Source organism: Rhinolophus sinicus, linkage group LG11 (assembly GCF_036562045.2).
Source record: "Rhinolophus sinicus isolate RSC01 linkage group LG11, ASM3656204v1, whole genome shotgun sequence".
Lineage (NCBI taxonomy): Eukaryota > Metazoa > Chordata > Mammalia > Chiroptera > Rhinolophidae > Rhinolophus > Rhinolophus sinicus.
The window spans coordinates 27,754,688-27,767,900 of record NC_133760.1 but is presented as its reverse complement, the minus strand read 5'-3'; the positions used below and the strand labels follow the sequence as shown (position 1 = coordinate 27,767,900).

General features: G+C 43.3%; 1 protein-coding gene across 8 annotated transcripts in view; it reads left to right on the top strand.

Annotated features, from left to right (window-relative positions):
• The window catches only part of ZFP1 (ZFP1 zinc finger protein), a 34,360-nt gene extending 23,948 nt beyond the window's left edge, over positions 1-10,412 (top strand). For 6 of the 8 annotated variants that reach the window (XM_074314566.1, XM_074314565.1, XM_019710589.2 and 3 more), the window contains 2 exons: positions 5,740-5,866; positions 7,481-10,412. In XM_074314566.1, the coding sequence (XP_074170667.1) occupies positions 5,824-5,866; positions 7,481-8,562 (1,125 nt within the window). In that variant the 5' untranslated portion in view covers positions 5,740-5,823 and the 3' untranslated portion in view covers positions 8,563-10,412. Of the gene's footprint in view, positions 1-171; positions 267-5,723; positions 5,867-7,480 lie in introns of those variants that run through there. The other 2 variants (XM_074314563.1, XM_019710581.2) reach the window with 2 other exon arrangements.
• Positions 10,413-13,213: the final 2,801 nt, after the last annotated feature.

Below are 13,213 nucleotides of genomic sequence, written 5' to 3'. Positions count from 1 at the left end.
TATAGTTACCAGCATCCATCCCACCCCCTCTTTCCCAAATCCCCAGAAAAGCAGAGGAATCTATCCAGTAGGGACCCTCCCTTAACCCCCTCATGCCTTTATATCCCTCCATTTTAAACAGCAAATGTTTCAAATGCCCATTCGGTTTTCTATTAAACAGTACTCTGTGGATGATATGCAGCGTGGTGTGTCCATCTGATGTGATGGCTCGGGGACCACTGTTTAACATGAGGAGCTGTAAAGTTTCTTCCTTGGTCCAAAGCAATGTAAGTTGGTGGTCCAAACTGGTACAGCATTTTGTGTTCCAATCCTTTAATAATACTGGGGGTGCCAAAAAAAATGTATACACATGACTTGTGCTCATCTTTTGTTAAATTGGTATATATTACAATTTTAATAGTTTTTTCCTTTCTTAAAGTGTGTATACATTTTTTTGGCACCCTCTGTGTTTTGGAGCATTTGCATCTACTCCCAGGTCTGCCAGGCCCAGTCTGAAGCCTGTGTATTCCCGGCAGGATCCATTTGTCCCCCGGGCTCCCAGCGTCAGTCTGACTTGCTGGCTGTGCTCAAGGCCTTTGCACTAGGGGATCTGCCACGTGCCAGCTGCCGTCTCCGTCTCTGCGGTTCTGGTTGGCATCGTGTGCCTCAGAGGGTGCAAAAGGACTTGGGCTAGGTTCAGCCCCTCTCTGCACTAGTGCAGCACCCCCATGTCTGCTTATTTTATGGACCCAGGTGTGCACCTCAAGCGAGCACACGGGGCTGTCTGCTTGTTGATTCCAGTCACCTTCCAAGATTCAAAGGGAGTTCTGATGGGCAGTAATGTGTCCTGCTTTATTCACACCACTTGTGTCCGTAGTGGTTTCCACAGGGCCATGCCCCATACAGACACCCCTGTAATAGGCCAGGTTTCCATTGCTCTCCAGCCTGACCATATGGCCAGGGCCTTGGCCACTACCCGTGAGACAGTTAAAAGGCAAACCTAGGGGCTTTACCACTGTTCAATTCTTTCATCACTGCTGGGCACACAGCATGCTGTTCAGCCCACTGAGCTGATTTGTTTGTACCTTCTTCCATTAGGGTGGTGGCTTTCCAAACAGGGTGCTGTCCACTCACCATGGAACTGCTGTCCACAAACCAAGCAGCGGTTGGTCAGTCGCGGGCTCTTTATAGGGCACTGTCCACGAGTCAGCTCCTGCTTCCCTCCAGAGTCAGTCCTAGGGCAAAAGAGGCCCCCGGCTTGTGAGGTTCTCCTTGTGTTCCCCAGGCAGCATGGTCCTATGTAAACCATTTCCATTTGATTACGGAACTCTACTGGGCACTGCCATCCCCAGTAGCGTTCCTCTGACCTCACCCAAGGCACTGTAGTTCTGATTTCAAGATCGTTTTATGTCTTTCAGTCTTAGAGGCAGCTTCAGTCAATAGCAAGGTAGTAAACATTCCTCTAAAATGGAAATTCTCAAGTCCAAGAGACCAGTAGTTTCCACTAGGAAGCACTCACTAAAGCCCCAGTATACGCCGCACATAGGACTAGGGCACAGAAAATCTGTCCCCGCCGGCATTCCGGCTTCCATGATACGCTGGGGCTCAGGGCAGTAGTACTGGTTCCCACTTAGCATGTCCAGTTAACAGTACTTGAAGGGCAGATGTGCATGCCTTGTGCTGTACAATATTAGGTGGGGGAAATGTGTCCCAGTCAGATGCAGTGTCCATCCCCACAGTACAATCCGGTAAGAAATGCACCACTTCATATGAAGCCTGATCACACTTACCAGTTGTTCTACAAAACTTTCCCCTGAATTCCCATGGTGCTTACATTCCTAACTGGAGCCTCCATTAGGACTTCCTCAGCCGGTTTCATTGTTACAGTACTGGGGAGGGGAAGTGTTCCCGGCCATACGTAATTCCCATGAAACACTCAGGTCAAGGAGACACAGCTTCTTTACAGAATAGCTTCTTAAACACTCCGACTTGCATGATCCTATCAGCCATTAGACTTTCACCTTCTCTTAGTCTAATTGTAGTGCAAATCCGGGCTGCACCAGTGGGTTTGTACCACAGTTCCTGGGACTCCCATTTCAAGAAGTCCTAGAAACTTCTCCATCCCCCGACGATTTTACTCACAGTTGTGCAAAAGGCTTTGGGTCGCCAGCAAAGAGTCAAGCCAGGGGACCCAGGTCCTTTTGTTCAACATTACTAGATTAATCGATCTAACCACTGCCCCAAGAGTTTGCTGGTCAGGGTTTTCATTGTAATTTCTGTCTTCCAGCTTCAAAAATTGCTCCAAACGGATAAATTGGAGCAGGCTTGTTTGGGGCCATTTAATGTTGGTGGACCAATAGGAGGTACCTTTGGCACGCCCAAACTTAAGTTTTGACCCATCAGTGTCTTTTTAATTCATCCCATTTCTTAATAAGCAACTAAAGATTTACACCTTTTTCTTATTAGCCTGCATTTGTTTATGTATCAAGTGGACCAAGTCCCTAGGAGTTGGATCCATCTCTAAATTCCATGACTAACTTTTACCTTTAGTAACTGATCCCAGCACAGCTGCTGCTCCATACCACCCGTGACCATGTGGCCACCCAGGAAGCAGAGGTTCTCCCTTTTCCCAAACCACATGTTTTGTGACCCAGGGGACACCAACTTAAGATTCCTGGAGGGACAGGAGTGAGAGAGGGAAGAATGAGAAGGAGGGGGAGAGGGGAGGGAGGAGAGAATCAAGTGGGGGACAGAGGAGCAGGGGAGACAAAGAAGGGGGGGAGAGAGGAGAGAAAGTGAGAAAGAGAAGAGAGTGAAATGAGAGGGAGCGAGAGAAGGGGGGAGAGAGAGACAGAGGCAGACAAAGGTGGGGAGAGAAGTGAGACGGAAGAGGGAGAGGAGAGTGAAAGGAGTGTGAGGAAGGTGAGGAGTGAGGGGATTGAAAGAAGTGAGTGAAAGGAGTGAGGCAGAGGGAGGGAAAGAGTGAGAGAAGAGTAAGAACAGTGAGAGAGGAGAGAGAGAACATGAAAGTGTGAAAAATGAGTGAGGAATGAGAGAAGAGTGAGAGTGAAAGTGAGGCAGAGAAAGGAGTGGAGGAAAGAGGAGTGAGAAGAATGAGAGAATGACAGGAGAGGGAGAAGTGAGAGGAAGGAGTGTGAGAGTGAGAGAAGTGAGGCAATGAGAGAAAGGAGAAATAGAGCAGAGAGGAGTGAGAACAAGAGTGAAAGGAGTGAGAGAAAGGAGAGAGGAGAAGTGCGGGGGGGAGGAGTGTGACGGAACAGTGAGAAATGAGAGAGCAGAGGAGTGAGACAACAGAGAGAGAGAGAGAGAATGAGGTGGGAGAGAGTGATAGGAGTTAGAGACAGGAGGGGAGAGGAGTGAGAGAAGAGAGAGGAGTGAGAAAGACAGCACAGGGAGAGAACAAGAGGATTGAGAAAGTGAGAGGAGAGAGAGTGACAGGAGAGGGGTGAGGGCGTAAAGAGAGGTGTGAGAACGAGAGTGAAAGGAGTGAGAAAGAAAGTGGAAGTGGGAGGGGAGAGAAGAGTGTGACAGAACAGTGAGAAACAGGCGTGAGTGAGATGAGAATGAGTGAGAGCAGAGGAGTGAGACAACAGAGAGAGAGAGAGTACTTGGCGGGAGAGAGTGAGAGGAATTAGAGGGGTAAGACAGAGGTGTGAGAGCTTGAAAGAGGCTAGAGGGGAGAGGAGTGAGAGAAAGACAGCACAGGGGGAGAGAACAAGAGGATTGAGAGAGACAGCAGGGAGTGAGAGAGGAGAGAGTGAGAGAGAACTACAGGAGAGAGGAAAAGAAAAAGGAATGAGAGAGAAACAGGAGAGAGGGAAGGAGGGAGGGAGTGAGAAGTGAGACAGAAAAGAGAGAAATACCAAAGAGGGAGAGCGGGTCGAACAGGGGTGGAACTGGGTGGGGGGAGGAGATGAGAGAGAGAGAGAGAGGGGAGTAAGAGAAAGTAGGGGGAGAGAGAAGTGAAAAATAGAAAGGAGAAAGATAGAAGTGAGAGAGTAGTGTGAAAGATGAGAGTGAAAAAGTGACTGAGTGGAGAGAGAAAGAAATGAGAAAGAGACATGAGTGAGAGACGAGAGAAATGAGTAAAAGAGAGACGGGAGGGAGGGAGAGAGGAGTGAGACAGAAGAGTGAGAGTGACAGGAGACGGAGTGAGAAAGACCAGAAGGCGAGAGAGAGAGAGAGAGAGAGAGAGAGAGAGAGAGAGAGAGAGAGAGAGAGAGAGATATTAGAAAAAAGGAGTGAGAGAAAAAGACAGGATTGAGAGAGTAAGAAAGGAAAGAGAGAAAATGAGATACAGAACAGTGAGAGACAGAAGAGTCAACGATAGACGGGGCAGGGAATGAGACAAAAATGAGAGGAGAGGAAGGGAGAGAGAGGAGTGAGAGAAAGAAATTAGAGAGATTGGAGTGAGAAAAGTGAGAGAAAAAGGAATAAGGAGAGCGAGAAAGACTGAGGAGAGAGAGAAGGGAGTGGGAAAAGAGGAGACAGGATTGAGGAAGAGAGAAAGAAATGAGAGTAAAAGAGAAAGGAGTGAGAAAGGAGAGAGAGAGGAATGAGAGAGAGGCAGTAGCAAGAGAGAGACTGGAGCGTGAGCATGAAAGTGAGAGCGAGCTAGCGAGAGGAGAGACTGTGAGGGGGAGGGGAGAGAGCTGAGTGAGGGTTAGGGATTGAGTGAGTGTTTTACTTACCTCTGGAGCTTCCACGCCCTCTCCAGAGCACCGCTCTCCCAGCGTCTGTGTTCACCAACCCAGAAGCTCTTCGAACCCTGTCCTGTTAGGTTTTTATGGAGGCTTCGTTACATAGCTGTGATAACTCAGCCATTGACCACTGGCACTGGCATCCTCCAACCCCACTCCCCAGAGTTCAGGGAGTGGGCCTGTAACTTCCAACCCTCTAATCACGTGGTTGGGGCTACTCTTGACCAGCTCCCATCCTTAGGTAATTTCCAAAAGTCACCTCATTAACATAACAAAAATCTTTCTCACTTTCAACACTTGATTCCAGGTGTTTGGGGAGCTTAGAGCCAGGGACTGTGGAGAAAGACCAAATACTGGGGGTGCCAAAAAAATGTACACAAGTGGGCACTTTGGTCAGCGTTGCTCAAGCAGTAGTCCGCCGTAATCAGAAGAGTCTGGACACTGATGGTAACCACTTTGAGCACCTCTTGTAATTGCAGACGTCAAACATGACTTATATTCACCTTTTGTTATCGGTATATATTGAGTATTACAATTTTAATACAGTTTTCTTAAAATGTATATACATTTTTTTGGCACCCTCTGTATAGATGAGAAAAATATTTTGGGCATCTGAATTACCAAATATATGTTTATCACAGTATCACAAAAGGTTTCATGTACTCTGTAATTTTGTCTAGTTTGATGCGGCAGAACACCCATGTGAGCACTCACTGCACTGGTAACATTAAATACTGTACATTTAGGTTTATGCATTTAACTCCCTCATACATCATCAGAGGAGAAACAGTGTTATTCATCTTAGCTACCTGTCAGGTGTCACAGTGCCAGAGGTACAGGGGAATCTGAACCCATGCTTTAACCACTGTAAATACGTTTTGGAGATGTGACAACATAGTGAAGGTGTATGTACAGTTGGTGTCATATGTAATGTCCACAGTGCATGACTCTTTTACAACAATGTGGTAAGTTTCCATGTATCCTTTCTATGTCACCAAATGCTCGTCATTTCAGAATGAATAGCAATGTGCCGTTTCAGGGGTCAGTTTCATTCACGGATGTGACTGTGGACTTCAGCCAGGAGGAGTGGGAGCAACTGGACCCGTCTCAGAGGATCCTGTACATGGACGTGATGCTGGAGAATTACAGCAATTTACTCTCCGTGGGTAAGGACAGCTCGCAGGAGTTGACACTGTTTACCGATTATGTCATTTCTCCGTTACCAGAAATTGAGCTTCTAAATTACTAAATGGTTTTGGCCTCAGGCTTCAGGTGTTAAAGGTGATGGTGCAGACTCTGAAGTGCTGCCTACTTTACTTTCAGGGTCTCTGAAGCCCGAGCAGTTAGGAGCTACATTCCATTAGCAAGTTCTCTGATATTATCAAACCAGATATGATTTTCAAGTTGGAGCCACAAAGATTGTAGCTAGCAAAGTTAGAATTGCCAGTTGAGAACTTTCTAGAAAGCCTTGGAAGAAGAGAAGGAGAATCAGAAGCCACTCGAAGTACTATCCCAAGGATTATGAATGGGTTGGTACCTTTGGAATTTTTTAGGAATCTATGTTTCCAATCTCTAAAGCTTTAGAGATGGCTGAGAACAGATGGCCTGAATCCCTCAGCACTCTGAATCACACCTCCCTGCTCACCTTCCCGTTTACAGATATTTGCCACTCGCACTTGAGCCCTGGTACTTGTCTAAAATGTCATAAGCTTTTGTTTTGTGATTAGTTGCTCTTTAATTAGTACTCTCAGTTTGCTAGAATGGTGGTGACCTTTATACTTTAGCTCATGGAAATTGCTGTGGTGCCCTCAAGGGGAATACAGATTTTTCAGTACAGAAGTGACATTGGCCGGGACACAAATGGCAACAGGATCACAAGAGTCATGGATGGCCAGTAATGCACAGATGAAAGTAAAGGTTACCAAAGGCCTAGGTCAAGGCTGGGTAATTTGATCCCCACAATTCCTTCAAATAAAAGGGACAAGACTGGTTTGGGGAAGAACTTAAACATTAAAAGGAGAAAAATAAGATTGAATGATGAAAATGCATTCTCTCTCCAACAACAACAGAAAAAAAGCAGTGAAACCAGCAGTAGCAGTGAATCTGTCAAAAGGATCTTGGATCCTTGGATCTATTTTATATTTCCTACAGTGTATGAGTTTCTGGGTCTTGCCATTCACTTGCAAAAGTCTTATTAAGAGATGTGGAGTGCTGCACTAGGGTCATCTCTGCAAACCTGTGAGAAATCCTGCCCTAGGAAGCTAGTTGGCACAGATGAGAGAGGTGTCCAAGGGGAAAGAGCCTAGAAGCTCACAAAGGCGGCTGGTCCGACCACAGTCATTCAGAGTCAGTCTGGGTTGCTACCCTCACATATGCCTAGGTGCTTTTCCGTCATCTGCTTTTCTTGGTCTCTGTGCTAACTGTTCAGGGTCCTTGAGGACACTGAGTCTCCTTCATCCGTGGACTTGTCAGCCCTCCCACATCATTTATTTCCTGTTTGCTGCCCTTTGGTTTTATTTTACTTTACCCGCTTTTTAAGGTCATTTTGTAATCAGGCAATGCTACTTGTGTTCATTGTCAGTTTCTACTACTTTTTTTTGCTACAGGCATGTTTTTTTCCTTTCAAAGTTTAAGAGCTAGGAAAGTGGAGACTTTTTAATACTAGAAGACTGAGTCCCAAATTAAAAAGCAGACCTACGATGGAAATCTGTGGAGATGTCACATTCTATAACGTTATAGTGAAAGGGTTGACGAAATGTATTTCGTGTGCTCTTTCCTAGAGGTGTGGAAAGCTGATGACCAGATGGAGAGGGAGCCCAGAAACCCAGATGAGCAAGCGAGGCCATTTGTAATCTTTAAGAACCAAACTCCAATTGAGGAAAGGGGTGATCTCTTTGGAAAATCATTCAATCTGAGCACAGACTTTGTTTCGTTAAGACAAGTACCTTATAAATATGACTTATATGAAAAAACTTTGAAATATAATTCAGACTTACTTAATAGTAATAGAAGCTACATAAGAAAACAAACTGATGAATATAATGGATTTGGAAAAGCACTTCTCTATCTAAAGCAAGAGAAAACCCATACTGACGTAGAATTCTCTGACTATAACAAAAGTGGAAAAGCCTTCAGCCATAAAGAAGCCATTTTTAAACATCAGAAAATTCGAAATCTGGTACAACCTTTCATTTGTAATTACTGTGACAAGGCTTTCCCCTTTAAGTCACTCCTTATTAGTCATAAGAGAATACATACCGGAGAAAAACCTTATGAATGTAATGTATGTAAGAAAACCTTCTCCCATAAGGCAAACCTCATTAAACACCAGAGAATTCATACTGGGGAAAAACCCTTTGAATGTCTTGAATGTGGAAAAGCTTTCACCCACCAGTCAAACCTCATTGTACACCAGAGAGCACACATGGAAAAGAAGCCCTACGAATGCAGTGAATGTGGCAAGACATTTGCCCAGAAGTTTGAACTTACTACACACCAGAGAATTCATACAGGGGAGCGCCCCTATGAATGTAATGAATGTGCAAAAACCTTCTTCAAGAAATCAAACCTCATTATACATCAGAAAATTCACACGGGGGAGAAACGTTACGAGTGCAGCGAATGTGGAAAGTCCTTCATTCAGAACTCGCAACTCATTATACATATGAGAACTCACACAGGAGAGAAACCCTATGAGTGTACTGAATGCGGCAAAACATTCAGCCAGCGGTCCACTCTGAGGTTACACTTGCGAATCCACACGGGAGAGAAACCATATGAGTGTTCTCAGTGTGGGAAGGCCTTCAGCAGGAAGTCCCGCCTCAGTGTCCATCAAAGAGTTCACATAGGGGACAAACCCTGAGTCTGCAGCCAGGTCGGACTGCAGAACCCTCTCCCCAGAACTCTTCCAATGGGCGAAGGTACTGATGGAGCACGGGAATTCCTACTGAGGTACAATCTGTCAACTCAGAAATGTGTAAAAATGGGTCCCCTAAAAACCATTAACATACTGAAAGTTAGCTGTGATACCCAGCTGAGAAATACATAGCAGAGTATATCCGATTGTAAATAGACATACTTAACTGTATTACAGTGAGCTGTTTGAAATCTCAAAAGAATTATTCAAGCGTGAAATATTCTGGGAGGCAGAAGAACTGCAGACAGTGGAATCTAGGAATACAGTGGCTGTGTGTGAGATTGTGCTGCACAACACAAATTGTATATTTTAGATCTGTGTATGTGAATTTAACACAGTCACTGAAAATTTGAAATTCTTGTCCACTAATAATGAGGACACATCAATCAAGATTTTCCACATTAAACATCACATGTGTTTACAGTAACTTTACAACTCAGTATGCATTCCAGATGAAGTGTGGGACAAATGTGAAAGTAGCATGTAACATGTTTGCTCCTACTGCTTGCTGCCGTATATAAGTTGGTATGATCGTTGTTATTGAGCTGCCTCAATAAACAAGACACTATTGAAGTTTTTACCTGCTTCTGGGTTTGCTGAAGATTTTCTAGAAGCGTTATTTACATAAATATGCAAGTGTGAAATAAGTAAGAGGAAGTTTAGAGAGTGAAAAGAGGCAGCTATGGGCTGTATTAGTATGCACCACGGAATAAAAATGGGCTAAAGAGAATATCCACTCCATCATGCTCTTGCTACTGATTTTCAGTGGGGTATTTACATACAAATGCATGTCAGTTACCAAAATATTGTATAACCCAGAAACCAGTTATATTTTTGTGTTTCCCTGTTTCTCTTAATATTGTATGAATTGTCTTGTTAAAAAAAAAAAAGGTAGGATATGTCTGTAGTGCACAAATGTTACTTAACATTTCAGGAATTTTAAAGGCAAAATTATTTTAAGAAACTGTCATATCTTATTGCTTTAAAAATTTTCCGTGTCCATAGTCCACTTTAGAAATAAATTTTTGCAGTATTCTCTTTAGGAGAGGTATTTTTACTTCCTTGAGTTTCAGCATCATCAACCTAAAATTTCCCTTTGGAACCTGACTTAGTGTAAGTTATACCTTTCCTTTAAAGATTCATGAACAGTTTTGTTAGACTGTTCAGTGATCTCCCCATACATATTGTTTGATGACTAACCTACAAAAATTCATATTTTTTGCATAACTCAAAGATACACCATTTTAGGCTTGATTTCAGATTCACAAGTTACAACTGTTCACTTTTGAAGATCATTAACATGCTGTGATTACACATGAATGTGAGTATGAATATGAGTACATATGAATGAAATTTACTAGAACATCCATAGTCCAATAAGTCTTCGTCTAAGTTGTCATTTTATCAACTAACAGCAGGAAGCAGGGGAAAAGTTAATTTCATACTGTGCTATTAGAAATGTAAATTGTGATAGGCACCGTGGAAATCATTGTGACTCTGTCTTTTAACATTTAAAATATACATACTCTTCAACCCAGCAGTATCACTCCTGGGAACCTATCCCTAAGAGAAAAATAAAGTGCCAGTACTTAAGATTATGTTTATCAATGTATATTGTATTTTTTGGTAAGGACAAAATAGGAAACAATGTAAATGACCATCAGATTGGTGGTATTCCACAGAAAGCGATGTGTAGGAGCAAACGCCTCCAGGTCAGATGAGGAAAGCAAGAGGAGAGAGAGAGAGAGGGAGAGAGAATGTGTCCAATTTTATAAAATAAAGATCTAAGAATCTTATATGTGCGTGTATTTGTATTTGATTTTATGAGCCTGGAGGATAAATAGAATTATCCTAAGTCAAAAATATAATTGCTGCTAATTTCAGTGGAAAATTCTTCATGCATTCATTAGTTCCTAAATTAACACTCATTTATGCTAAAACAACGACATAACCCATTAAAATGGACACAGTTTGTTAAATAACATTAGTTAACAAAGCGTGACAAGGCAGGCTCTAGCTTTCATGGCTGTATTGTATGTTTGAGCCTCTTCTCAACGAAAGCACGTGGGTATGTGACATTAATTGTTCATGTAATGGAAACGAATACAAAAAAGGAAAAATAGCAAAGACAGAAAAACTAATGAAGAAAAATCAAGGAATGCCAAGGTTATTACTGCTGTAAATTATAAATTACAAATGCTTTGAGAAAACTTAACACATCTACCTTTACAGCTGCACAGGTGGTCATAGGGATGACTGTCTTTTAATGAGCTGTTTGCTCCCAAGGCCCTAGAAACCCAGATAAGGACTCCTAAAAAAATTTTTTTTTTTTTTAATGCTTTGTAATCCTCATAAACCAAAGTGGTTTTAGATGAAACTCCTTCTAAAGACAGGTTCTTATAGCCTGAGCATATGACTATTTCATTTATCCTCCCAGGAAGCTAGGAAGCGGGTTATTTCACTGGTGAGCCAGCAGGCCAAGAGGCGGTTGTTTGCACCCCCAGCTAGTAGAGGGTGTTTCCAGGGTCAGATCTCTGTCTGACCCCAAAGCCCACTGTACTTGGCCCTGTGACCTGTTCTTATTCCACTGATGTTATCATTTTTGAGATTTTCTTACCATTCCCATAGATATTTGTCCTAACAAATGCTTAAATATTTTAAGTTTTTCACAATGTTTCATGCTTTATAAATCTAAAGTTGGGGATTATCTACTTGGTATAAATCTTATGTGGATAAATCTAATTGGTGACACTCGATTGTTGGTCCGTCTAAGGACTAGTCATATGGGGGATACTCTGATAGCATCCCCATCAGGCAGTTGTCCTGGGAAGTCTGGAGCTTGTACTGTCCCCAGGCTTTATTAGGCTTAATTGATTATCTGAGTGTCCCATCAAGCCCTGCTGGCCAAAGTACAGTGTACTCTTGGGACCTGGTCTCCACTTGACAGTCTTCTGACTACACCCAATCTGCACTCTGGTGTTTTTGAAAAGGAAAACCCCCATAGCTCATCCTGCTGAGCAGCAGTTAGTGGGACACGTCTGGGACCCCTCTGCTCCATTTATGAGCTCTTAGCTCATTGTTGGTGACCTTATCCTCAGGTCTTACCTCTTCTCCTGCCCCAGAGAGGCTGCCCTTCTCCCTCAGGCACATGCTTTAAATCGTTCAGTGTGTAACACACGTTTGAATAAAGGAGAACCGACCTCTCTTTCTTGGTTTTAGAAGGACTGCCAGAGTGTAACAAAATACAACAAAAAACAAACCTGAACACCCCTAATGAGGTTAGTGGGTCTCCTGCAAAAGAACCAAGAGATGGGACTGAAGAACTCAAGTTATTGGGAGAGTCCAGGGATCACAAAACCCCATGAGAAGTCCAGACCATGGAAGTCACACTAACCATGGCGGTGGACGTGGGGACATGCGTTACATTTGTTTGTTCATTTATTCATTCCATGTAACCAATAAACAAGCTTGGAGTGACACTATTAATATCATAAAGTGGGCTTCAAGACAGTATTACTAGAGATAAAGAGCAATCATGCTGAGAAAGGGGTCAGTTCAAAAAGATAATCACGTATGTGCCCAATAACTGTTTTAAAATAAAGTGAAAATGGACAGATTTAAAGGAAGACACCCATAAGCTTAGTTGGACACCTTAGCACCTTCTCTCAGCAACTGGTAGAACTAGACAAAAATTCAGTATAGATAGAAACTATGAACACTGTTAACCACCTTGATCTAATTGATGGAACATTTCACCAGCAGCTGCAGAACACTTTTCCATTGCATTCACCAAGATAGACATGCTGGGCTGTACAATATGCCTTAACATATTTATAATAAAAGGACTGAAATCACACAGATGTGTTCTCTGATCACTACAGAATTAAATTAAAAATCAATAACAAGATAACTATAGTGTAAGCACCACAGTTTTTCTATTGTTGTTTTGTAATACAAGTGACCGATGTAAGCTTTTGACTGCCGAGGCATCCACTTCCGAGACTGTCTTGGACAAACATCTCCAGCCGCAGGGCTAGATAAAGAGCCGGGCCTGGGGCGCTCCCTGTCCCTCACAAGTCGCCTTTGTTTTAGAGATCTCCGGTTAACAGATAACCGACCATTCAACTGCTTGCTTTTGATTCTTGCTCTTTTTAAAATTCACCAAAAAAGAACGAGCCCTCAAAACCCTAAGCCTCTGCTCTCAACCCCAATCAAAGCAGAACCCCAGGTCCACACTCTACCCACAACCTTGCTCTGTGGTCCCAATAACGTTTTTTTTTACAAAGTTTCCTGATGCTTATTGCTGAGGGTGTCTTGCAATCATAATAAGAACCACAAGGGCCAGTCCAGCCACAATACTGGATCTGAAATGTCGCGGGGGTCATTGGGTTACACCTGGACCACGTGTCCTAACCCAGACTAGTGAAGTAGCCTTGCGACAGGAAACCAGTGGCCCCGCAAAAGGGGAAATGCAGAGGCCTGTGGTCTCTGTCACTGCTTCACTCGCCACTGTCACTTCCTCTCCTGATAGGATATTGTGGGTCCAATACCTAGCATGATACTGCTAAAAAATTAATGGACAAATACAAATGTCCTG